Genomic DNA, 26098 nt, shown 5'->3' with positions numbered 1-26098 from the left:
AGAGGCAAGGCCCATCTGTCAAGCTGAGATGATAAACCTAAAGCCATCCAAAAACAAATTGCTCAGCTTCCCCACTGTGAAGCCCTACGAGGCAGATAACTACGGGCGGGCAACAGAGATGCTACTGAATCCTGATGCTACTCAGGAAAAAGGAGGAGGAGAAGGAAAATATCAAACACATTAATCTATGCAGATGGTGCCGATGGCCAGCCATTGCTCTGCAGAAGCAGCAGCTGTACACAGAACTTCAATGTGACGATAAACAGCAAAAAAGAAAAAAAATCATCTCTATTTGCTTTCAAGCCTTAGGGTGAGCAGCTTTAATAAGTCACCCACACTTTTCTTAATCTCCTCCCTTTGCTTTACAAAGATAATGACAGCTGTCGGACTTTTCCCTCTAGGTAAAAACAAACTTTTATAACACACTGTTAAAAAGGTGGGAGATGATCAAAGGTAAACTATGACAATTTAAACATCTGTCTGAGAGAGTCAATGGCATCATCTCTATTTCATGATCATATCTAGCATCATACCATCTTGCAGTGACGTGAAAAAACAAACTAATTCAAAGCTGCGCCATGCCCACACATATGCAAAAACCCAGGGCTTGGAATTTTGCAGGATTGACAGGAACTCAGATGAGGTTCATTTCCTTAGCAAATTGAGTCATTTGTTGAAGTGACATTAAGTGCGACATAGTTTTTTACATGAATAAATATCGGGCTGGTCAACCAAGCATCACACAGCCGTCATGCCAACTGTGACAAGTCATTATAAATTGATTAGATATGGTGGGTGAGCAGGGCTGGTTGGATCTTTTAAAGGGAGGGATGTGGTGTACGGGAGAAAATAAACACAAGACAGAGGTTGCTTTCTAATTTTAACTCCTCCGCTGATAAGTTGAGAGGAGCAAGAGATGAAAACCCTCACTCAGACACCGAGAGGCACACATAAAGGTGGTTACGAGACTGTGACGAATGCAAAATGAAAATGAAAGTTGTAGCTGTGCTGAACACAGTGGAACTATCCTCTCCAGAAATTCAGATGAATAGTGTAACACACTCTCTCTCTCACACACACACACACACACACACACACACACACACACACACACACACACACAGGGTAGAAGCTCTTTACAATTAATGATTCATTTACACAGCTGCAAGTATTCTGAGATTTTTAGTTATCACAGGCGAGAACATTCCCTTTATTTATATAAACGACACTAGCAAACTGCTGGCAGAGAGCATTGTACTGAGCATTACTTGTGTATTATTGCATTCATTGGTATGCAAAGGAGCTCCTGCTAAGCAAGTTGTATTCGCAGCGAGTCAGTAAATTGCCTTCTAGTGCAGATTTTTTTTTTTGCCATCAAATAGCATGCTGATCATCGACTCCAATTCCACCTGAATTTGGTTTTCACAAAATGTCGCTTTCCTCACTCATTCTCTACTTCCAGGTTCTTTGTTTTAGACTTTTCTTATAACACAGCTATTTCGAGTTCTGCTTTCAGGCATAACTCTACGGCCAATTAAAACTCTTAATGGAAATGTGTACTGGCTATTAAAAAAGGTAAAGCTTTCCTGTTCTTTTTGGGTCCTAGCTGTAGGGCCAAGGATAATTTTTTTCTACCTTTTAACACAAAGCAGGGAAGTGGGAGACAGCTCTTATATTATTTGAGGAACAGAAATGCAGTTATATGAGAATTATGGCACAGGAATGTGTCTGGTAATAAAAGTCCTCCAGCTGTGAAGGTTGGCGTGGTGGTAATGCATACATTACCTCCCATTCTCTAATTTAGATAACACCTCAAGAAAAGAAAACAGTAGCAATTCAAAGATAATTCAATTCAAAGATAATTTTAACTAGCCACATACGCTTACAAAATATAATTTATAGATAATCTGTGTTGACTGAAAGCAAACCTGAGAGACAATTTACTGAAATAATTTAACACTCAAGTGCCTGTGCTCAGGTTAAAAGGTTGGCTGAAGGACATTGCCGATGTTAAAAACCAATTACCCCTAGGTTGCTTTTAAAAATGCCCTCACACTCAATCAGCAGCAGCCTTGTGAAATAAACGAGCTAATTTTGCCCAACCTGGGCTGTAATTGTTTCAAATCAGCCTCATGCCTCAGCGTCACTGCCAGAATAATTGCTCATGAGTGTGAAGATTAATCTACAGAAGCACATCTGTGGGACTTAATTTACAGGTCGCAGTGCCATGCCTTGTGGATTCATTAGGCTCATTTGGTTTTCAATCCTGTACAGCATATGCGGCTAAACAAAGGTGACACAATGGTGGGGAAATGTCAGGAAACAAGCAAACACAATGCACCAACTGCTCAATATTTGTACACAGTCACGTGCTCACAGTTTCCAACATTTGTGTCAATAAATGCATATAGTGTGCAATGACAACAGATGCAGAAAGACCTATGTTCAATAACAGAAGATGATGTGTGCATGAGTACAGCTGTGAAAAACTGTGGTCCCCAAATAATCGGTTTCTTATCACGTCCACTTCTAAACACCTGTTAATGGAGGAGAAGAGTCAGGCAACAGTCAACACATTTCGTACAAGGGAGAAAAAGTGTCATTGTTTGCCAAACTTTGGCCTCCAATCAGAGGCAGCAAAGAAATCAGCATTTGGATTGTGAGCCACTTGAAGGCTGAGAGAGGACGGGCTGTTCGACAAGCTCTCTGGAGAGAAACAGCTGCAAGCTGCAAATTGGAAAGCCTTTGTGAGAAGCTGCTCTGCCCTTTGTTGTCTTCTTCCTCCTCTCCTCCTCAAAGTGCTGGCATGCAGATGTCTCCTCTCATTCCTCATTTGTAATTAAAAATATGGGACAACGGCATAAAGGTATGATTCTATGCACGAGGCATTGTACTGCAGGCGGTACACATGAGCCAGGCAGCCTGCATGTCTTTAAATAGGAAAACTTCACTACAGCAAAGGATTACACGCATCGCTCCGCAGCTGCCTATTTCCTCGTGCTTCCAAAGCCTTTCCATCATGAAGCACCAGACACAATAACATAGTTAAAAAAGAAACAATGTGACCACCCATGGTGGTGCTATATAACATCCAATCCAGCTGTAGGGCCCTCCTGCTCTGCCTGGGTACAGAAAAAAAAGACATGGGGCTGAGCAGATAAGGGTTCTTATCAGAGCCTGTGCAGGAGAAGCAAGGCCATAACATAAAGTTACTATTGGCTAGCAGGATTTCACTCAATGTGAAGAGAGTAAGAAAAGAAGTGCACAGGGATGGATGGGTGGCGGTGGGAGTTGTGTGACGGTTGAGCCGGTGGCCAGGATATTATAATTGTGAATCCCCCCAGAGTGCGCAGTATAGCGCATCTTAGACACCTGCTGGTGTGGCGATAAGGAGTGAAAAGCAATCACTCTAGCTACCCTGCAGCCCCAACTGGCATCTTGCTGCCTCTCAACCTGCTACTTGGGTATTTCTCTCAAATATAACTGGCTTTCCGTTATAGGTCAGCTCCCTCTGCGGACTGTTACCTTAGAGAGGATGGGAAACAAGAGAAGAGAGGAGAGAAGAGGAAATTCCAAAGGCCAAGAGAGATGCTCTTAACAGTCCAGTTTAGAGTGCATGTGGTCCTACTGTATCAGCACGATACTACTAAAAATGCAAAGCAGTGTGTCGCAGAAGTTCCTCGTGCCACTACAGACTGCCATTTCAAACTTACTTTATCACCCACAGAGGTCAAGGACATGCGGTCTGGCTCCGAGTGGGTCCTAACACTCTCTACAGAGCATTTCTCATTAGTGTGATTCCAGCTGAGGATTATAATGCAAATCCTTGGGATAAATCTTCACTCGTCACGGAGAGACCATCAGCTGTAGCACTCAACGAGCGCTGACTCCTGAATTATTCATTTCCTGTTTACAGCAGGCGACAGGTGCATGACCTCTATGATGAGTGCCCAGGGTGTCTGGGAGAAGTGGTGACAAGGGAACTGGAGGACGGGGGAGGAAGCCTCAGAGGGACAGCGGAGACATGAAGGAGTATGGGGGAGGATTCAGAGGAAACTGCCAACTTGTCAAACTCAGGTGCTCGGTAAGGTTTGGGGCTGCTTTTGCTTTTCATGCTTTTAATTGTAATTCTGTGGCAGCTAATACAGCTTTAGCAGACTTTTAGATATGACTGCATGGAAGGTTTTTTGAAGGGAGAGTAGAGATGCAGTTGCCAATTTTAGGGGGTGTAGCATGGGGGAGAAATCAAGTAAGGTGAAATTACTTTTCCCCAAAATGTTAGAGTAAAACCCAGGGTGGTGGTGGTGGTGGGGGGGGGGGGGGGGGGGGTTGGTGAGGTCTGGCAAGCTTGAGCTGCACATCAGCTGAGTGGCATTTACTGTAACCTTTCCCCTGGCTTTTAATAACTGCAGCAGAAACAGCAGAAACACGGATCACTGCGATTCAATGGGGAGCACTGGGAATTGCAAACAGATCTCCCAGCGCTCGTGGCCACACAGAGCAAATAAACACCCAGAAAGGACCAGGAAGTCGAACATTAACTTGGTTTCACCTCTATATCAAAACTTTAATATCGGTATGAGAGCACAAATGAGATGCAATAGCAGAGAGCTATGGCAGATAAGAAAATAAGAGGAGCACCGCCAAAAGCAAAAGGAACAGGGAGAGATAGATAAATAAAGAGGGTAGAAGCTGGAAATAAGCGGATGTTGTCAAAAAATACAGGCAACCCGTCTGGTTTGTTTAGTTTAACACCAAAGAAATACAAAACTGAATCAGAGGAATTCAATCTGGTTCACTCAGCCCGAACAATAGTCTCTGACACCTGATAGCTTAGGAATAAGCCTTCCTTTTATTCACACATATGGATGTGGAGATCTGCATGAACACACACACACACACACACACACACACACACACACACACACACAAATGCACGCAAAAGCAAACAGGCACAAATGCTCTCTGCAGAATGATGCATGGGTTTCACCTTCAGGCAACTGGGGAAAGAGACAGACATTTCTCCCCTTTGGCAAACTCCTGCTTCAGACAAAATAACAAATGGCTGAATGATATAGTGAGCTGTCCCCTCTGGTTGCAAAGTGGGAATGGAACCACATCTCCGAGACAGCAGCAACAAATGGCCCATCTCTGTAACTTCTCTTTCTCTCTCTCTCCTCTCAGCTGTGCATCCACAGAGACCTTGACAGATCTCAAAGACAGATTAATCTCGATTGAAAGTTGCTGAAGTGTCCTCAAGCATCAAAGCATTGCTACTTATCATGGGAGAGCACAGTGGAGACGATCTAACGAAAAGACTGAAAATAAGCTCTGAGGTCATTTGGGATGGACGAACACCCACAAAGCGGGCAGTACTGTAGAGTGCACACAGACTAGATTAAGCCCTCATCATGTGAGATCTTGATTTAACAGTGTGTTTCCCAGTCTGCCTGTGGTAAGTCTTAGACTGTTCCTGTTGGAACTGCATGAATCTCAGGGTTACACCACTCCTACCAGCATGGGAATCACAGTTTGGGCTGCTGAAAGAAACACTTCCTCTCACATGGACTTCAATTGTCTGGAAAATAATTTTAATGTGGCACTGTAACATTCCTGTTTTACTGAGCAACACTACCTAAACTCTCCATTTGTCAGGGGTCACTAGAAGATAAGTGATGTAAATGATAAGTAGATGTTTATTTTTGAAACACTGCACTTTTAAACACCATACAGGAATTTAGTTGAATAAACTAATCTTTTCTCATTATGTTAATGTGAATATCGGTTTTAATCATTCAAGTTAATTCAACTTAAACTTTCCAGTTTTTATTTTAAGATGATTTCAGAACAGCAGGGAAACTTGTGTTTTGAAGTTGAACCAGCTTAAAAGGTTAGTGCTCCAGTACTGTATTGTCGAGCAATTAAAGTGAAAGGAATCATCAGGGTTATGTTTGTTTTATCATCTTTCTTTGTTTATTTATATCACGAAAAATGTTTTTAGTAAAATCACTGCTGCCAATTTAGATATTACGTACATTTGATCAAGCCTGTTAATTTGGCTATATTTGTTTAATTTTTACAGATGTGTATTTATAAACAGAAATTAACAGTTCAACAGAAATGAATGTATCATAAAGTTGTTGAGTTACAGAAATAACATTCAGCTGGGGATGGTACACAGTGGGCTAGGACAAGCTCTTACCAAAGGGTTACATCAGTCCTAACATCATGGGGATCAATCACATATTTATTAGGCAGCATCCAAGGGAGTCCTCTCTATAAAGTTGATGACATAACTCTGGTGTAACTAGAGCTTTGTTGACCTTTGGCTAACATGCTGTAACCCCGTCTGACTGCGCTGGCCTCAGCTAACCCACTCCAGTCTGTCTGCGTCTGTCTGCTGACACAAGGTGGATTTATCGTTAATCTGGCCAGCAGGAGAGCATGCTCTCCACAACAACACTCCAGAGAATAGGACTAATCAAGACATCATGAACATCAAACAGGGAACAATTACCTCTAATAAACTCAGTTTTGTTGATTGACTGAGAGAAAAGAGCTGACAACAGCCGACATAGTTATTTGATTGGATTTGATTACACTTGAGTGTTTTGTATAGAATTAGGCAAAAGAAAAAAGAAAAACAGCTCAACAAATGAGTTCAAATATGAAAATATGACCCTGCCATGAGCTAATTCTTTGCAAATGCACTTACATTTTCTGTGGAACAACGTGCCACGGCTTAGTAGTGTGGTTTTTAAAAATTCTGCCTTGTTTCAAGGAAACTGGATTTGTTTGTAAGTGGTACTCAAACAACATTAATCAATAAAATTGTTCATCCAAAAACAAGGTGATACAGATACATTTGCACAAGACACATATTATGCTACTCAATTTGCACCAGAAGGTAGCTCCCACCTTTAATGACAAAAGCCAACAAAAACCAGCACATATGAAATGAGTTTGAGTACTAAAAAGGCACAACGGCGGCTGATGAGCTGACAAAAGGGTTTGATTGTAATACAGAACAAACGTTGGATTTTAATGCAGTAATGAGCAAATGGTTTTAACAGGTGGAAGTGTAGCTGGGGAAGTGTACAATTTGCAATCCCTCCTCATTAGTAAGCAAATGAATTCAATCACCTCTCTTTGTTAAGCGGCTTGATAAATCCCTTCAAAGTGGCATGTGGCTTCGACAACAGCAAGCAGCTTTAATAGATGCAGAGCTGCCAATGCATCATTCTCATTGACTCTGTGCTTGCTATTCCGCTAACATCAGCCTAAACACAATCGTTGGCCTCAAGCAAACAGACCCAAGTCAATGAAGTTGGGGATCTGCAGGAAGCAGTGAGTAGTATTGTTTTTTTTGAGCTGGCTCCAATAACTTTACAAATTTTATTCAAATGTCCAAAAGCTTATGCTTGAGGGTAGGGCAGGACCTCCAAACGGGCAGGGCAATGTTGGAAAATGCAGATATGAGAAGACAAGCTGTGTCTTCCACTGAGGCTAAAAAAAGAGCAGGGGCAGCTCCTTTGGCCCGAAACTACTACAAGAAGAGAGATTTTCACCCATATCTGAGAAAAGCAGTGTAACACGATTACCACCATCTGCTAAACCACTCCGTGCTCCCATAACACAATGTCCAAGACACAGCAGGATGTGTCCACTGGGACTGTAATCAGAGACACACAGACGCACAAAGACAGTTAGTCAAAGAGACAGAAAATGGGTATTAGAAGAAAAATTGAGATGGTGGAGAGCAGACCTCTGCCTGGAGTTTCATTCTGAACGTCTTCAATGACACTGTGACATTTACGTCATCAATGGCCAATCAATATATTTGTTGCATAAGACAGAAGCTGCATTTAGCAACAGCTTACAAACACAGACAAAACTTATCTCTCCATGCCTGGCAACAAATCCATTCTGCAGCCTCAATCAATTCGTTAGACAGCCTCTTCTTGAACACATACATGCATGTACACGCACGTGAGTGAGGCACCGCGATGATTAGCTCGTCCCACTTAATCACGTCCTATTAGAGACACCTGCAAGGTTGCAGAAGTCGTGTGTGATTATGTGTAATCATAGAAATGTCACATTTGAATGATAAGCAGCAGGAGAAGATAGCTTGAAGCACACCATAGAATCATCAGCTATTCTCATGCATAAAAAAAACTCTCACAAATATATAAAAAATATTCACACTAGACTTACAAATACATTTCCTCTCACATCAGTTTGCATATGCTCTGCAGGCATTTAAATACACACAAGCACCCACACTGGGCGGGGGGAGGGGGGGGGGCTATCTGCTGTGGATAAAAGACATCCCTTATCAGCTTCTTCATAGAGGAGCTGGGAACGAAGGCATTTACTCATATGAAAGAGGCAGCTTTTGGAGATAAGCCGAGAGAGACGGCGCTCAACTAAGCTTTCAGATTGGACTGGGCCTAGAGAAGGAACAGAGGAGGATGGGAAAAAAACACAGAGGATGGGTGGATGGATGGATGGATGGATGGGTGGATGATGGATGGGTAAATTGTTGATGAAGTGATGGGAATATGGTGCAGGCTCTTATTGGGTGCTGTGTTGTGTTTTGAGGCAGATGCGTGCCTACAGAGGAGAAGTGCTTGGCTTTTGTCTGCCATGGAAGTGCTTACATAAAGCGTATTTTCAGAGGATGTGGGTGTGAAAGCTATTGTGTTGACCCTGGTATTCTTCTGTATACCTTCTGTCTATGCCTGTGCTCGTAGCTGGCCCTGTCTGCACAGCGAGCTGGCACATCTTCTCCGCTGCGCTGGGCTGTGAGCCGCGCTAGAATAACCCACTTCAAAGAGACCCATTGTCACACACTAATGTGGCAAACAGCAGCTAGCGCCACAAAAATCAGCACACACTGAGACTGGATATTCCCTCTGAGATGGAGCAGGAATGGTGGCGTGGGAGGGGATGAAGAGCAGGGAGAGAGAGAGAGGTTTGTTCACAAACACACTGCTGTGCCAACATTAATCATGCAGACTCTCATAAAATCATTAGAGCTGATCATTCCCAGTCAGGCTCTCTCCACAACGGCTCAGTACTGACGAAAAGTAGTGAGAATGCCAATTTCTTTAGGAGATGTAAGCCAACACACAATCACCATTGGAGTGCAAAACATCAATATAAAGAAGTGAGACAGCTGAACTTAACAGCAGGTGACTTGAGGTGTATTTATGTACAAAGCTTGTACATAGTCGATGCGTTTCATATATGATTATGTTTGTGCGCCCAAAAACACCCACTGTATATTAATGTACTAAAAACTGCATTTTATCAACTCATTTATACATATTCATATTCTGTTTGTGTGTACTCACTGCAGTGTCATTACACAACTATTTTATACCACTGATTACATTTAAATGTGTGTCTGTGTGAACTAAAATGCCTGCTATTTGTGTCTGTGAGTTTTCATTTGATTTTTCTGTATCATAAGTGTTTTCTTCTGTGCACGAGCTCTGCCAATTTGTACATCTCCCTGTGTGTGTGTATGTGTTTTTGTACAGAAAATATTTACTATTTAAATTGGAGACTGTGTTTTATGTATGTGTGTGTGTATGTGTGTACACAGAAAATGCAAACCATATGTTGTGGTGACTGCATTTCATCAATTGATTTATGTATATTCATTTGTTGTTTAGGCAGAGCAATTCAGAGCTGAGATCTACTTTTTGTAAAAAAATTATAATTTATGTATTGCAATTTCGTAAAACCCATACAATTTTGACCACATAAATGAGAAGTCTATTCACATATATTATTTAAGAGCAAGGAGAATTTTCTCAACTGACTTTTTTACTGCTGTTTACAACTAATGTAAACAAACATTTTACAGAAAACATAAATAACTTGTTTAGTGTTATTCTGTTTTGTTTTTTAAAATAGCTGTTAATCAATTTAAGAGATATGAGAAATAAGAACTTTTAATTTTGCTGTTTTCTGGTGGTACGGCAGCTCTTTACGTTTAGATTACAGCTTTTTCATGGATCGGACATTCATTTCCAGCAACTGTAATTAATCCGGCGAGTGGTTGGCTGTTTAACGCTCCTGAGATGGCATGTACAGGCGGAGGTCAGCATCCCGACAGCTAACAAAGAGTTGCAGCAAAGACAGCCATTAGAGCTGGATCACCGAGTCTTATGTTTACACTTACCACCATTTACACACTAGCTGCGCTCTTATTATGCGCATTGGACCCTGGAGTATTGCAGGTTGGTGGTCAGGCCACCAGGTTCTGATGGCTGGAGTTGACTGTAAAATCAATGGCCTTTGTTACTCTCTCAGCTGCTGATCCTCCTCCTGTTTGGAGAGCTGGGGTGGTTATATAGAGAGGCTGGTCTAATGACTTACAAATACACTTGAGACAAAGCGAGAACTGAGAACCACAGGAGAGAATAAGACAGAGATATCCTTTAAGTTATATTGCCTTTATGTTTCAATACTCTATTTCTGTCTCAGTTCAAAGCTCTCTCTCTCTCTTTGCCTGCTCTCTTTTTTCTTTATGCGCTCCTTCTCATACTTCAGTCTGTCACACTTAACGGCCTTTAACTCTTCTCTCGCTCATTTAAATCAAGGTTGGAGAATGGAGTGGAGGAGAAGTCGCCCACTTCAGTTGAGAACTGACTTACCTGCTAAAGACAAACGATAAATACACAAACACATACACACATATACAGCTCCGGGGCGATGATGATGGGCTGCTGCTTCCCTTCAAGGTCTCCATCTTTGGCCCAGGGAATGAGAGGCTAAGTGGTAAGGCTTTGGTGTTGAGTGCAGCGCGGGACCATTTCTCATGTTGTCGTAGCTCCCGCTGGGCCTCACATATGCCTGCAGCTCTCAGCATCTAGAAGCCATCACTTCACCAGGCGGCCCAATCAAACCCACGCTGTCACTTCAGTGAAATGACTTGAACTGTCACTCACACACGGGCATTTTCCCCACAGGGGGACCCAGAGGCTGTAAAAAGGGTCACATACGAACTGTGCATATAAATGCTGTATGTGCAAAAGCAGACACATGTCCTTTCTGTCACAATACAAATCACACACTTACATATTAATAGCCTCAACTACAGAGGGCATACAAGGGTGTGTATGAAAACAAAGAAAAGGATCTCATGAATATCTATGGGGGGTCAGGGAAAACTGGTATGGAAAAAGGTAATGTTTCAGTGGCTTCATTAACTTGTGACCTCTGCTCTTTGCTGAACTCTGACCTTTCTGAAAGGCGCCTGCAGGTCATGTAGACAGGTCTAATTATTGTCACTGCAGCAGTCCACCCACTTACCCTGCTCTCCAAGCCCTTCTGAATACAATTCACGCACAAAAGTACACCCTTAAACACTCAAACACATTTACACACAAAATGTGTTAATGCACAAATGTGTGTGCAAATGAGTTTATCAAAGAGCAGGAAAGAGACACAAAAGCAGGCAAAAAACCCTCAAAAGTAAAATGTCTGTTGATGTAAATTCCTGTTTTGGAATCACATCAAGGTCTTTGTTCCATATTCAAAAGAGAACTCCACCGACTTAGCATTGCACTTTTGTAACATTGTGGACAAAATTGATGCAGCAAAATCATATATATTGTCTCTTTTATTCCATGCTTGTCAAAATTATAAATGACTTGGATGCAGGCACATCTGGCTGTAGATATTTTGAATGTAGAATTATGTTTTTTTTATATATATATATTATAAATCTTTCTTATATTCTTTGTGTATATTTTGTTTTATGTCTGAAACCGTGGTATTTGTGCTGCTGCCTGTCTTGGCCAGGACTCTCGATCACTAGATCGATAGATAGACTAGATAGATTTTTAATCTCAGTGAGTCTTTACCCCTGGTTTAATAAAGGTTGAATGAAAACCTGGCGTGAGGAGCGGACTACAGAGGTCTGGAAAGCTAACCTTTTTCTAACTCCACTCCCCCAGATGTTTTTTCCTTTTTAAACTTGCACGAAATGCATCCAATTCTTGTGCAGCTCCCTCTGGAGCCGCAAAAGGCTTTATACAGGTTTTTTTCTCATGTGCAGGTGTGTAAAAATGAGTTCCCCTTTAACAAAATGCAAACATACAGAAAGAAATCAGTCAGAGAAGAGTCAGACATTGTTATTTTCCCACAAAAGCCTAAAAAAATGTATGTGCTGCCATAAGACACGTTGTTTTATGAGTAGAAGGTGTGACTCATGCTCAAGTACCAGCACTTCATTACAAAACGACTCCTGGAAAGCACTGAAGATCAGAGGTGGATGATGATATACAACATTGTGAGCTTCCATAAATGGAATCCTCCTTTAAACTCTCTTCCCTTCATGGACTGATCTCTACAGGAAAAGATAAAACAAGATCAAGAATAGTGACAAAAGCAAGACAAAAAAAATTGAGTTTTGGAGTGATAATACACCCCAATGTTCCTGTTTGCTGGAAGCAATGGCTGACTGGCACATTGAAATGAAAAAGAGCCACAGAAATACATTGACTACTGCATAAAAGTGGTATGGAACTTCACACCAGTGGGACAATATAAAAAATGCAGTAAGATGAGAAACAATAAATACGAAATAATATATTATACAGTTAGTGGTAGTATGAGACATTCCTCTCATTCTCACAGGAGTTTCTACTGAGATGATGCAGAGTAATAGGACCTGAGGTAATGAAAAATAAAAAAGTCAGTTTGACTACATATTTGTCATTCAAGTTGAGGTGTTAGTTGAGCTAATAGAGCACTAGGTTATTTGTCTCTGCTGTGTGTGTGAGTGTGTGTGTGTGTGTGTGTGTGTGTGTGTGTGTGTGTGTGTGTGTGTGTGTGTGTGTGAGAGAATGGGTTGAGCAGGAGCTGTAGAACTGCCACCTTCATCTCCCACTGGCCCACGAGGGATGAACAAAGAGACAGCAGGCACAGGAGATCCATCCATCATAATGTCTCATTCCCTCTCACACTTTGCTTTTGCATGCATGTGTACACACACACACACACACACACACACACACACACACACACACACACACACACACACACACACACAGTGTCAGTCCAGACAGAAGCCCACAGCTACGTTAACCAAAAAGACCAAAGCAAATCACACACTCGAGAAAGAGCTTGTTCATCTGAGAGGCTGATGGTGCAGATGTGGAGTTGGTGGGAAGTGGACCAAAACCTTCTGTCCAACAGTGCTGCCTTTAAATTAACCCCCTCCTTTACACCCCCTCCACCTGCACAACCACTTCAATCAGCCGGCTCTTGCTCCCTACTGCTTGGGAACCCCTCCAGCCTCTACACATTAAAGCTGGAACCAAGGTCAAGTGGACACAGACATCTCATGGTCCATGACTACCTGTTGGGCTATATATAATACTGTACATACTGTACTGTACATATGCTATCATTATGCCTGTCTACTACCAAGAAACAACACTGCTATTTAATGGGATTCTACTTATTTTCATTAATCTCTCACAGAGCTGCTTTCAGGGAGTGGCCAGCCCCCACTCAATGGTCTCGGAATGTAACCCTAACCCCATGTAATTAGCCCTGTTCAAGCTTGGGACCCTGTTTAGCGCAGATTACCCCTGCTTCCCATGCATTCCCACCCCCCACCTCAGATCCTGCAGATAAAAAAAGGAGTGGAAGAGGAAGAATGGCACCCACTCCCAGAGGGACAGGCCTGTAATCAGCCCTCCCACAGCCCCACAACCTGTCTCCTGCCTGCATGGGGCAACGGCAGGGGGTCATGGATGGGTGGATGAAGTGAGACAAGGTTGAGCCCACACCACCAGCTCTTTTTCCTCCTCACCTGCAATAGAGAATAGGAACAGAGCCCTGCCTCTCAGAAGGCAGCAACACGGTGAATAATCATGGCGGTCGTCAAGTAACGGCTGTTATCTGGTACTCAGAAGAAGCCGATGCAGCCACAGAGCTCCCCTGTGACCCACCAAGTGGCTTTTAAGATGACATAATGGCAGAGCTGAAATCAGCACAAGACAAAGACCTGAGTAGTTAGGGCTTCACTTGACAGTAGAGCTGCACTTTCACCAGCTGACTGAAAGGGCGAGAGGGACAGATCACTGACATGAGAGGAACAAAGACAACATTTCAGTCAAACACCTCAATGCTGAAGGCTTTGGTGCCCCATGTGCATCCATCCTCACTGGCGGAGGGAATAGGAGGTGGCGTTTGGGAGAAGTAAATATCTGGAGAAATGCTAATGTGGCATCCATTTGCATGAGTCATTGGCCCATGCGCCGAAGCCATTTTAAGAGCACCGAGATCTCAAAGCACCCCACAACCTCCCTTAGGAAGATCCATCACATCCTCAGGCCTGGTGTACCTTTATGCGTTTTGAGTATATAACCATTAAACATCCAAGTCAGTAAACAAGACAATCAGCATATTCCCTTTAGATCTTTGTTATAATCTCATCCTTTTTACTTCTTCCACCGTCTTCTATTTCTTCGTCTCTGAAATGCAAGGAAGGACTCAAAGCTCAGTTCACCCAGAAAAAAAAGATATGTAAGTATAGTTGAATTTTGGCAGGAGAAAAGAGAGGATTGAGCCATGGCTATAAATCAGTGTTTCAGGTTAAGCACAGCGGTGCAGGTCCATCCCTCAGCTCAGCCCACACAAAAGAAAAACACCTTTATTCTCAGATATAATCAGAGATGAGATGAAGTTCATTATTCAAATGAAGTAAAGAAGTTTTCTACTCTGGATTTAGTGGGTCTTCTTTTGCTCAAAATTATCAAATATAATCAAGATTATTTTTTCCATCCTTAAAAAACCTCTTACTTTAATAAGGCAAGGCATGGTAACCGATTGTATTAATAAAAACGAATGAACTAATTGTCTGAAGCCTCTCAAATTTGAAAATAAATGTTTATTGATTATTTTAGAAGCATGTCTGACTATAATATCAAGAAAAGATGCAAACAATATTCCAAATAAAAAAAAATCATTTAGAGAGCGCGCTATTCAGTGATCCATGCGCATAACCTCCCATAACCCTGTTTCACACGGTCAAATCAATTCTGCTTTACAAATAGCCAATAATTCCAGCACAATCAAATTTTAGAAAAAATGTTTTTGCTGATTATTTGCTGATCGAGGTAACCGTTCATTTCCATTTAGATACCCGGTGACGGTGACATGCAGGTCAGATTTCTGTAGACTTTTATTTTTTTTAAACACTCGGGGATACTTTCGGACTTTATGACTTTTCAGAAGAGACATATTTCACATTATCAATATTATTTTACCAAAGCAATAAGCTTTATTTTTCTAATATAATAATAAACTTCCAGCTACTGAGGAATGAAGAGGAATAAGGAGGCTGAGGTGTCCGTAACTCCGCACCAGTCAGGACGCACATATTTGGATTTCAGTATCTTATTTGAGCTACATATAACTTGATCGATACAGTTCAAATTCTGCAGTGACCATGTGGCGTGTAAACAACTACATGACCGAGGCTATTGATAAATTCCACACGATATGCAATCATAAAACTCTCTTTGAACGCGTGTGCGCCAGAATTTATACTTCATCAGTATTTTTAATAGGCTATTCCTGCAACGACTTTCAGTCCGCCTGTTCCTCTCAATACTGTTTGAATGTCAGATACTTTATGTGTTTTGGATGACAGAATGAGATAGTTAAAGACTAATAGTTTAAGACTTCTAATAGTACCGCTGCAACATTTCTATAACATCCATGGACCTAAGCCGTGGTTTTTCTGATATGCTTCATAAATGCATCATACGGATTACTAAAGTTAACACAGCCACATCACCGCCGGTAAATAGTGGAGTATTAAAGGTGTTTAACACTTACCGATCAGCATCGTGCGTCCAGGACCGTATCCGCGTCTCTCCAGCTCGATGTGTCACCGTGCGTAAAAACAGATACAATTTTACGCACTTTTAGCCCCAGAGAGAGAGGATAAGCACGACGCACAGGTGGGAACGGGAGGCGTCCGGTAGTTGTAAAGAGCCTCAGAATCTATCGGTTCCGACAGAGTTGTTCCCCTCTCTTGTCACTGTAACATCTATTTCTTTGCGATACTGTATCCTTTTTTCCTCCTCTTTTGGTGACCAATCCCCGAGAAATCTCAGCTCCTATCGATGCGCGTTATCCTCAGTTAAATCCTATTGCTCGTGCTGCTTTCCGCTTGGCCTGAAGGAGGCGAGGAATGGGGCTGTTGGAGAGGCTGACTGTAATTGCCTGTTCCTTCTCTCTCTCTCTCTCTCTCTCTCTCTCTCTCTCTCTGAGTCCTCTTTCCTTGTCATCTCTTCCACTGTGTAGTCCTACCTCTTTCTCTCTCCTCCTCTCAGTGAGCACGTTTTTTTTTTTTTTTTTTTTTTTAACTTGACATGAATTCACAGAAGGGGAAATTAGCTGCTATTTTTTCCACAGTCTTCATACCTGTACAACTTGGCACCGCATTAACCCTCTTGTCAAACTTATCATCTTACAGGTCAGCACCGTAACTGATGGTTGAGTCATATGTATGCCCTGCCATGCAGCCAAAAAAGATAGCAGAAAAGAAAAACACCAGGTGCAGCGGGAAGCTGTGAAAGGCTTCAGGTAGCAGAAGCACGATAGGAGCACTGTAAACATGAAATGAAAGAAAAGAATATTTTCTGAAACAGGTTTCCATTCATGCTCTCATAAGGATGATTTGTGTGCACTTGTCAAGGCAGCTACCTTGTGTGCACAGCAGTGTGAGTATGAGCGACAGGAGAGTGGCTGCGAGTGATGGTTTCTCACAGGCATCTCTCTTGCCAGTCTGCTCCTCATTTGTGTCTCTTCTTGTCGATGCATAATTTGGTGAAGCTGACACATATTCGGGGATTTGGATATGGCTCGAGAGCACAGAGAGCCTGCTCGAATTAAATATCTGTTTGTCGAATGGTGTGCGTGTGTGTGTGTGTGTGTGTGTGTGTGTGTGTGTGTGTGTGTGTGTGTGTGTGTGTGTGTGTGTGTGTGTGTGTGTGTGTGTGTGTGTGTGGAAGCATAGATAGTAGGCTGAAGAGCCTTGGTGCAATGCTAAGCTGTCCTGGAGCTACGCCAAAGCACATCTCCCAGGGTGCTATCAGGAACTTAATTACAGTATTAAATTGCTCCCTCTCTGCCTCTCTCGTTCACTTCCCCTTTTCTCCCCCTTACTCTTCCTCCCCCTCTCCTTCTTTACCCTTTTCTCCCCCTTACTCCTCCTCTCTTTCCTTTCTTCAAACTGTATTCATCTAATCTTACACTGTCTTTCTCTGCCTTTATCTCTTGTTGCTCTTTTCCCCCTCTCTTGCACTTGCTAGTTTGGCAGAAATGCCTGCTGGTGCTTCTGTGTTCATGTCATCATGTGGGAAAAGGCCTTTATTGTTCCTAACCACTGTGCAACCAGTCATAGTAAAGGTTCATCTGCTGTTGCTATTGTGCTATTAAATTGTCTAATTTTATACTTGCATATCAATAACCTACTCATGATGCTGTTTATCAATTTGTTGTGGTGTAGTTAGAGTACTTTTCCACAGGGTTACACTGCAAGTGTAAAAGTGGAGCGTGGAGCAGTGAGGGTTGGTAGAGATCAGATTGCTGATGGAGAGTTCCCCTTAAATATGAAATATTGCCTCTGACAGAGTGTTATGTGGGGTGTGAGCTACCTTTCCCCTCCTAATTCAGGTTTCTGTTTATCACCTTTCACAGAGGCAGCAGTGGACCCAGAAACTCTCCCCTGGGGCAGAGTGGAGGACACGGGGGCAGCTGGGCTGTCCTGCTGCCTCATGCCAACCATCAGCCTGCTGGCTGGCACGCCAAAGCCGGGGCTAATTAGAAACACAGGAATGGTTCCAAGCTTTACATCAGTCAGCCTCATCCAAGATGATTTGTTCTCACCCATTTGTTCTATATGTTAAAAGACAGCCACTTCACTAGAGTAGGAATACATTTTTTCAGTGGTCCATGTTACCTTTCCGACATTGTTCATTTTACAACCCTGTCTCGAAGAAATAACATTTTTATACTACTAATTTGCAACACCAAATATGTTTTGCGTAATACATAATGCAGCTGGGTTTCCACAATCTTTCTGTAGCCATAACCAAAGTGCTTTTGCTGCCTAAACTAAAAGCCACAAGTGGATGTCTCTGGTGTCAGAGTCCTGTACTTTGCATGCCCACCCTGATCCCTATGACTTACATGCGGTATATAAATGTAGCACTTCCTATACTAGAAAAATGGTGCCAGGGAACATAATCCAGGCATTATTATGGTACTGAGTTTTGAAATTATATACTTATTAAAAGAACTAAGCAAGTTATTGGAAAAACACGTGAATCACAAAATTAGCTCACCACACTGCAGATAATCTTTTAAGACTTCATACTAAATCGACTGATTTGCCAACATGCAAAAAACATAATGCAACATACTAGGCATGGGCCGGTTACCGTTTTCAAGGTATACCATGGTTTGAAGGTTTCAAAACCACTAACATTTTCTGTCATACTGTTCCTAAGGTATGAGCTGTTTCTTCTTTAAGGAGAGAAACTGCAGTTTAGTAGTCCGTCTCCCTGCCAGTGTGTAGTGTGTTAAAAAATAAAATACATTGTGTTTTTATTTTTATTTTTTTATTTAATACATTTTAAAGCTGTAACTGCAATACCATGACATTTTTGCTGAAGGTTATCATACCGTCAGAATCGTATACCGCCCATGCCTACAACATAAAGTGCATATCCCGAGCTTGCTCCTTAGGATAATAAATAAAACTGCGTACTACTTGCTTATTTCAAGTTGCCATGGTGAAAGTACTGTAATGCACGTTAGGTCAGCACAAATAATCTCCAAAATGATGGTTTCTCTTCATGAGTTAGGGGGGAGATGGCGAACACACAACTCTGTTAATACTAATGGTCTTTACTGAGTTGCAGAGAGCCGAGTATCTATGGTGATGAGTGACGGACCCTGGAGAGAAGAGAAGGTCAACTTTCACACTCAAGTCTTACGAAATTGTGTTGTCTTTCCACAACCCTGTACTTTTCTGCTCAGCTAAAGCCCTTTGAATGTCTGCAAATACTAGCATGATTCAATGCTGGATTTCAATACGAGAACTGAAGTGAAACATTTTCGATAAATGTGATTTCTGTTTACATCTTATGTGTGATTTGGGAATGGGAAGGTAAGGTGGAAACTACAAGATGAGGTGAGCGGCTTGTAATCATCATGCAGTGTGCACGTTCACTGTTGCATGCCGGCGCTGTCACCACAGTGGGCCGGGTTGGTTCGGGGTGGATGGTGCTGTGGGTCGGGTGGGGGTATAGATGAATGGGAGAGTGGCAGGGGGGGGTGCTGCAGGACAGCAAGACTTGAGGGGAGGAAGGAAGTGGAAGCGTGAAATATGGAGATAGCTGCTGTTTAATACCATGCAACATCTTTTTAGCGGTGGCATCTGGGCATTTCTACAACACCCACCTCCCCTCCCTCTTTCCAACTTGCATCAGTCATTAACAGATGGCAACAAACCCCCAGAAATCCTCTCTCTGGTGCTGATGTAAAGTTCATCTGGCAGTCTCTCAGGAGCAGCCTGATCAATACCTGTCAAGGCGTGACAGCCTCCTAATGTCTACCTTTTTGTTTTCCAATATGGGAAATCAAGAGTGTGAAAAGATGGACACAGCTGTTTTTGATGAGCTGATGCGTACGAGATTGTGGGAATAAAAAAATAAATAGCAGGACAGTTCACAGTGTACGTTCGTGGTGTTCACCATAAATACAACAAAATATTCAATATGCACACAGCCAGGCTTTATGAGCTTCTGCTTTATAGGAACTTCTGACAAATGCAAATGTGTTTGGAAATGGGGTTTTCTGATCCCAACCACAAGCTGGGATGTAATGAGTGACAGGCTAATTTATGAACAAGCAAAGAGGAAAGCTAGCCCAGCCTCTTTCTCTGCTGTTCCAAGCCACCGGCCTCCTCAATTAGAGCTGGCGCTGCCAACCTGCCGCTGAGGCCTGACTAGGTAATGACTGGCAGCAACACACAAGGCAAAGAGCCATCTATCTTTCTCTCTGACTCCCCCTCTTCCTCTCTCTCTCTCTAAACTAACAATTTTCCTTTCTTGCTCTGTCAGTCCCTCCTCTCTTAAGTAACAGCTTTCAGTCTCCCCTTTTTTCTCTAAACCATAAGCTCTTGCTTTTTCTCCCTCTGTTACATAACATCTTCGTCTAAAGTAAACTCTGGACATTTTTCCTTCTCTTTATCACACTCTCTTCTTTTTGAAAATCTGACACTAAGCTCTCACTCTCTAAATTGACACCTCTCTATCTCCCTCTCTCTCAGTCGCTCCAGCAATTTGTTTACTTCATTGGCATATTTTTTTCCACTTCACTATCTTTCACTAGACCAAAATCTCTCAGTCTCCCCGCACTATTCACACCCTCTTTCTCTGACAAACAAATTAATTGAAAAGCATTTGAAGGGAATGCCCTCGGAGCATAACGGCTTGGCTGTCTACCTGACTGACTGACAGAGACACTAACTAAGTAACAGAAAGACTGACAGGGGGTTGGAGGAGGACTGGGAGGGTTGACTGCAGCTAAAGTAATTTGAAGATGGGTGGACAAAAAAGACAGTTGCTGATGGGTGACAGTGTAAGATGCCCAGTCATGTAAATGCACCTGAAGGCAACAGCGTGTGTTTTAGATGATTAGCTTCTTGGTCAACTTGCACATGAGAATATTATTCTTTTGTCCCCGAAAGACTCTAGCAACAAGCATTATTTAAAAAGAGATACAAAAAATAAAATAAAAGTAAGAGTTTGCTTCACCCTTGTGTATTGTTAAGATTGGCTTTACATCCTCATTGTTTGATTGTTGCAAAATTAACCATTTTTTTTCCTTTAAATATATTTTGTTCTGCTCTACCAGGTGAGCTAGCCAGGCGCCCAGAAAAAAATATATTTAAAATAAAAAAAATGGTATATATAGAGCAGTGGTTCCCAACCTGGGGTCCGGGCACCCCCAGGGGGGGCGGCAAAGAACACAGGGGGGGCGCGAGTCTTTATCTGGTTTGAGGTTGAGGTAAAAAAAATTGTTAAATAAATTATGATAATACACTAGAATATATAATGTATACAAAAGTCTGTACGAAAACTATATATTCTGTTGTATCCTCATTTTTCCTGCCGCCACGGCATCACTATTTTATGAATGAAACATGGCGGAGAAACATAACAGTGCTGATTACTGCTCTGTATCAAAAAAGAAAGTAAGGCTCTATCTCGAGAGTTACCTCAACTTCGGTTTCGGGGGCTCAGCTTTTCTTAGACATGAGTAGGGGGGGCGCCAAGGAAAAAAGGTTGGGAACCACTGATATAGAGATTTACTCTAGGACGCAGCGGCCGAAGGTTCGACTACGACTTGTAGCCCTTTGCTGCAGGTCAGTCCCCCTCTCTCTCCCCTTTCGTGTCTTCAGCTGTCCTGTATAAATAAAGAATAATATAAAATGTTTTTTTATATATATATATATATATATATATATATATATATATATATATATATATATAGGTAAGTCTTCCCTTTGCTACAAACAGAACACATTTGTTGGCAATAAAATAAAGAGGTGAGCCTAAAGCCTTGTTATTACACCTAATAATCAAATATTCCATGTTATATATCTTTCATCAAATATACTTTTCTTTTGTTTGCCAAAAAGAAATGTACAGTAGGTTATCCTATATAGCTTTAGGTCAATTAGAATCCAGAGAAAGTCTCTCTAAACAGTTTAATAAATAATTTATCAATATTTCATAAATACGAATCAACCCAATTGTAAGAACAACATTTGGTTTGCCTGGTTGTGAAAAATCCATTTGGCTAGTGTCCTCTTTCATTAGTTAATTCACCACTACCTACCATCTGTAAAAGAGCTGAACAGCATCGGACCAAAAAACATTTATTAACAAGTTATGACTGCAACATTTACAACTCAGGTGTAGATTTTTCTCCTTTGTCTTTTTAGATAGCTTACTCTAATAATTCACTCACATCTGTTCTAAAGTTCTAAATTTTGCAGTAATAAGTAAATAAATGTATTTTGGTTTCGATGCTCTGCAGCTCTTTTACAGAACTCAAGTGGTGATGTGACTGATGAATTAAAGAGCTGGATAAAAAGACAAGCAAGATATGCTGGAGAACATTTTTAACAACCTGGTAACTCAAATATTATTCTTACAAATGGCTTATACTTGATCTATAAAGCAGCAATAAATAATTAATGAGGCTTAATGAGGCCATACTATGGTAAGTAATAACTATACATGATAGATGGCCAGACCTGTCCATTTTGCTTATGAGTAAGATTTGGTATATACAGATAACATAAGGTTTTGATTCACCAGGCTTCCCCTGTTAACATAAGACGTGATTGTTGTGGGCGATGGCTGGCGAGACTGGATGCAGCCAACATTCCCTGTGCAGTAAACTGTTCCAAAAATAACCCTGACTACAGCGGATATGTTGAGCTGATAAAATTTGAAATTCTTGAACTAATGCACTTAAAACCACTAACATCTGACTGTTACGGTTATTGCAGATGATGTTATGACCTAGTGTCACTTGACACATTGTGCTTCTTTAAAAAATGGAGCAGATAGTGTCAAATACCTCGATTATGCAAGTTAACCCCAGAGCTGTCATCTCAGCATGACACTGCAGAGGAGCGTGTGTGTGTGTGTGTGTGTGTGTGTGTGCGAGAGAGTGTGTTGTCCTTGTAAGCTCTGCCACCTGCACATTCCTCATCTCATCAGAACACGGGAGAGGACGCCCCATTTAGCATCAATGTCACATATTGTTTCACAGACAGACAAACACAAGAAGAGACAGAGTGAAAGTGTGTGTGTATGTGTGTGTGTGTGTGTGTGTGTGTGTGTGAGAGAGAGGGAGAGAGAGTTGTAAGGATAGGGGGAAGACGGTTTCCCTAACATAAATAAATCATCACTGTGTATCGTTGCCTTGGTTGGATTCACAGGATGACGGAAGATGAAGGAGGAGATCGGGATGAGGAGGATGTGAGGGAGAGCAAAACAGATCAGGTGGAGAGGGGAAACTGCTGGCTGAGGGGAACGAAAGGCAGGTGGGAATCCTAATGTCTGCTTCGTGCTTCAAGTGGAATAGAAAACACAAGAGCGTCTGCAGTCATACTGACGTAACTGCTGCCAAGAATAACCGGACGCTTTGGCTGAATGGAAGATTCGTGTGAAAGCTCATGCACACAATTAAATATTGTAACGTGAAAATGTCTGCACGTATTTGGTTTTATGCTGAACGTGACCTCCTCCTGTGCTTTGCCATCTGTGAAAGGCTTGCAGAATAACAACTCACTGCTGTTGTCTTCCTTGGAAGGTTATGGTTTTGCATAACTGTAACACATTATGAGTATTCCAAGGCAGAGGTTCTTTTAGAGGCTGTTATTCACCGTGTCCAACACAGTGAGGTTTCTTTTTTTAAACTAAGACAGTTTGCCATGAAATCTGTTATGGATATTCATTGTCCCATACTTTGACCCTTACCAATGCCCTGGGGTCTCAATGACCAACACTTTGGCCCATGACAATGTATCTTGAAAAAAAGTAAAAGGATTTCTATGAAATCTGCTGCATTTTCCCCAGATGATGAATCATTATGGGTCAAGTGACTCCTGACCTTTTGGAATCCCTCGGGAAGTATGTCAGCTTTCCACACATTTAAACATTAAGTCAAATTAGTCTCACATTGCCGGACCTATCTCCACAGTGCTAATCTCCGGATGCAGCGACGGTACATAGCAATCCCCACCAGCTGGTCCCAAAACGTCCCAGTTAGATAATAAATGCTGTGAAAAAAAGAATTGTAAATCTTTACAATCAATCATTCACAGAAAGAACTAAGCAGGCCTGCCTTGTTGCCCGATCCAACTTTTCTTCAAAATTTGCCATTTTCAGTGTATAACTGAAAATGGCAAATTTTCAGTTATACACCCCGTTGGGGTCGGGTGCGATGCCACATGGGTGGCAGTGAAGGTCAGGGGCCTCGACGGACCAGACCCGGGCGGCAGACGCTGGCTCTGGGGGCGTGGGCGTCACCTCTCTGTGGGGAAGGAGCCGGAACTGGTGCGGGAGGTGGAGCGCTACCGGTTAGATCTGGTGGGGCTTACCTCTACGCACAGTCTCGGTTCTGGAACCATACTCCTGGATAGGGGTTGGACTCTTTTCTTCTCCGGAGTTGCCCAGGGTGTGAGGCGCCGGGCGGGTGTGGGGATACTCACAAGCCCCGGCTGGCGCCGCTGTGTTGGAGTTTACCCGGTGGACGAGAGGGTCGCCTCCCACGCCTGCGGGTTGTGGGGAAAACTCTGACTGTTGTTTGTGCATATGCACCAAACAGGAGTTCGGAGTATTCGGCCTTCTTGGAGACCTTGACTGGAGTCCTGCATGGGGCTCCAGTGGGGGACTCCATTGTTCTGCTGGGGGACTTCAACGCACACGTGGGCAATGATGGAGACACCTGGAGGCGTGATTGGGAGGAACGGCCTCCCTGATCTAAACCAGAGTGGTTGTTTGTTGTTGGACTTCTGTGCTAGTCATGGATTGTCTATACTTGAACACCATGTTCGAACATAGGGATGCTCATAAGTGTACCTGGTACCAGAGCACCCTAGGTCAAGGTCAATGATCGATTTCATAATCGTTTCATCTGATCTGAGGCCGTATGTTTTGGACACTCGGGTGAAGAGAGGGGCAGAGCTGTCAACCGATCACCATCTGGTGGTGAGTTGGGTCAGGGGGTGGGGAAGACTCTGGACAGACCTGGTAAGCCCAAACGTGTAGTGCGGGTAAATTGGGAACGTCTGGAGGAGGCCCTGTCCGACAGACTTTCAACTCACACCTCCGGCGGAGCTTTTCGTGCATCCCTGTGGAGGCTGGGGGCATTGAACCCGAGTGGACAATGTTCAAAGTTTCCATTGCTGAAGCTGCGGCGAGGAGCTGTGGTCTTAGGATCTTAGGTGCCTCAAGGGGCGGTAACCCACGAACACCGTGGTGGACACCAGTGGTCAGGGAAGCCGTCCGACTGAAGAAGGAGTCCTTCCGGGATATGTTATCTCGGAGGACTCCGGAGGCAGTTGCAGGGTACCGAAGGGCCCGAAGGGCTGCAGCCTCTGCCGTGAAAGAGGCAAAGCAGCGGGTGTGGGAGAAGTTTGGAGAAGACATGGAGAAGGACTTTCGGTCGGCACCAAAGTGTTTCTGGAAAACTGTTCGCCACCTCAGGAGGGGAAGCGGGGAACCATCCAAGCTGTGTACAGTAAGGATGGGACACTGTTGACCTCCACTGAGGAGGTAATAGGGCGGTGGAGGGAGCACTTTGAGGAACTCCTGAATCCGACTAATACGCCCTCTATGTTAGAGGCAGAGCTGGAGGATAACGGGGATTGTCGTCGATTTCCCAGGCGGAAGTCACTGATGTAGTCAAACAACTACACAGTGGCAAAGCCCGGGATTGATGAGATCCGTCCAGAAATGCTCAAGGCTCTGGGTGTGGAGGGGCTGTCCTGGTTGACACGCCTCTTCAACATTGCGTGGAAGTCTGGGGACGGTGCCAAAGGAGTGGCAGACTGGGGTGGTGGTTCCCTTTTAAAAAGGGGGACCAGAGGGTGTGTGCCAATTATAGGGGTATCACACTTCTCAGCCTCCTGGTAAAGTCTACTCCAAGGTGCTGGAAAGGAGGGTTCGGCCGATAGTCGAACCTCGGGTTGAGGAGGAACAATGCGGATTCCGTCCTGGTCGTGGAACAACGGACCAGCTCTTCACTCTCGCAAGGATCCTGGAGGGAGCCTGGGAGTATGCCCAACCGGTCTACATGTGTTTTGTGGATTTGGAGAAGGCGTATGACCGGGTCCCCGGGAGATACTGTGGGAGGTGCTGCGGGAGTATGGGGTGAGGGGTCTCTACTCAGGGCCATCCAATCTCTGTATGACCAAAGCGAGAGCTGTGTCCGGGTTCTCGGTAGTAAGTCGGACTCGTTTCAG

General features: G+C 43.1%; 1 protein-coding gene across 3 annotated transcripts in view; it reads right to left on the bottom strand.

The window, feature by feature from the left end:
* Window positions 1-26098, bottom strand: part of znf385c (zinc finger protein 385C) — a 168528-nt gene that overhangs the window by 42100 nt on the left and 100330 nt on the right. Inside the window, exon 1 of one of the 3 annotated variants that reach the window (XM_028599928.1) lies at window positions 15874-16260. The exons of the other annotated variants lie outside the window; for them this stretch is intronic. Coding sequence (XP_028455729.1) covers window positions 15874-15883 — 10 coding nt within the window. The 5' untranslated portion in view covers window positions 15884-16260. Of the gene's footprint in view, window positions 1-15873; window positions 16261-26098 lie in introns of those variants that run through there. 3 annotated transcript variants of the gene reach the window in all.

Source organism: Perca flavescens, chromosome 15 (assembly GCF_004354835.1).
Source record: "Perca flavescens isolate YP-PL-M2 chromosome 15, PFLA_1.0, whole genome shotgun sequence".
NCBI classification, from domain to species: Eukaryota; Metazoa; Chordata; class Actinopteri; order Perciformes; family Percidae; genus Perca; species Perca flavescens.
The sequence above is the reverse complement of the archived record's forward strand: the minus strand, read 5'-3'. Positions and strand labels throughout refer to the sequence as shown.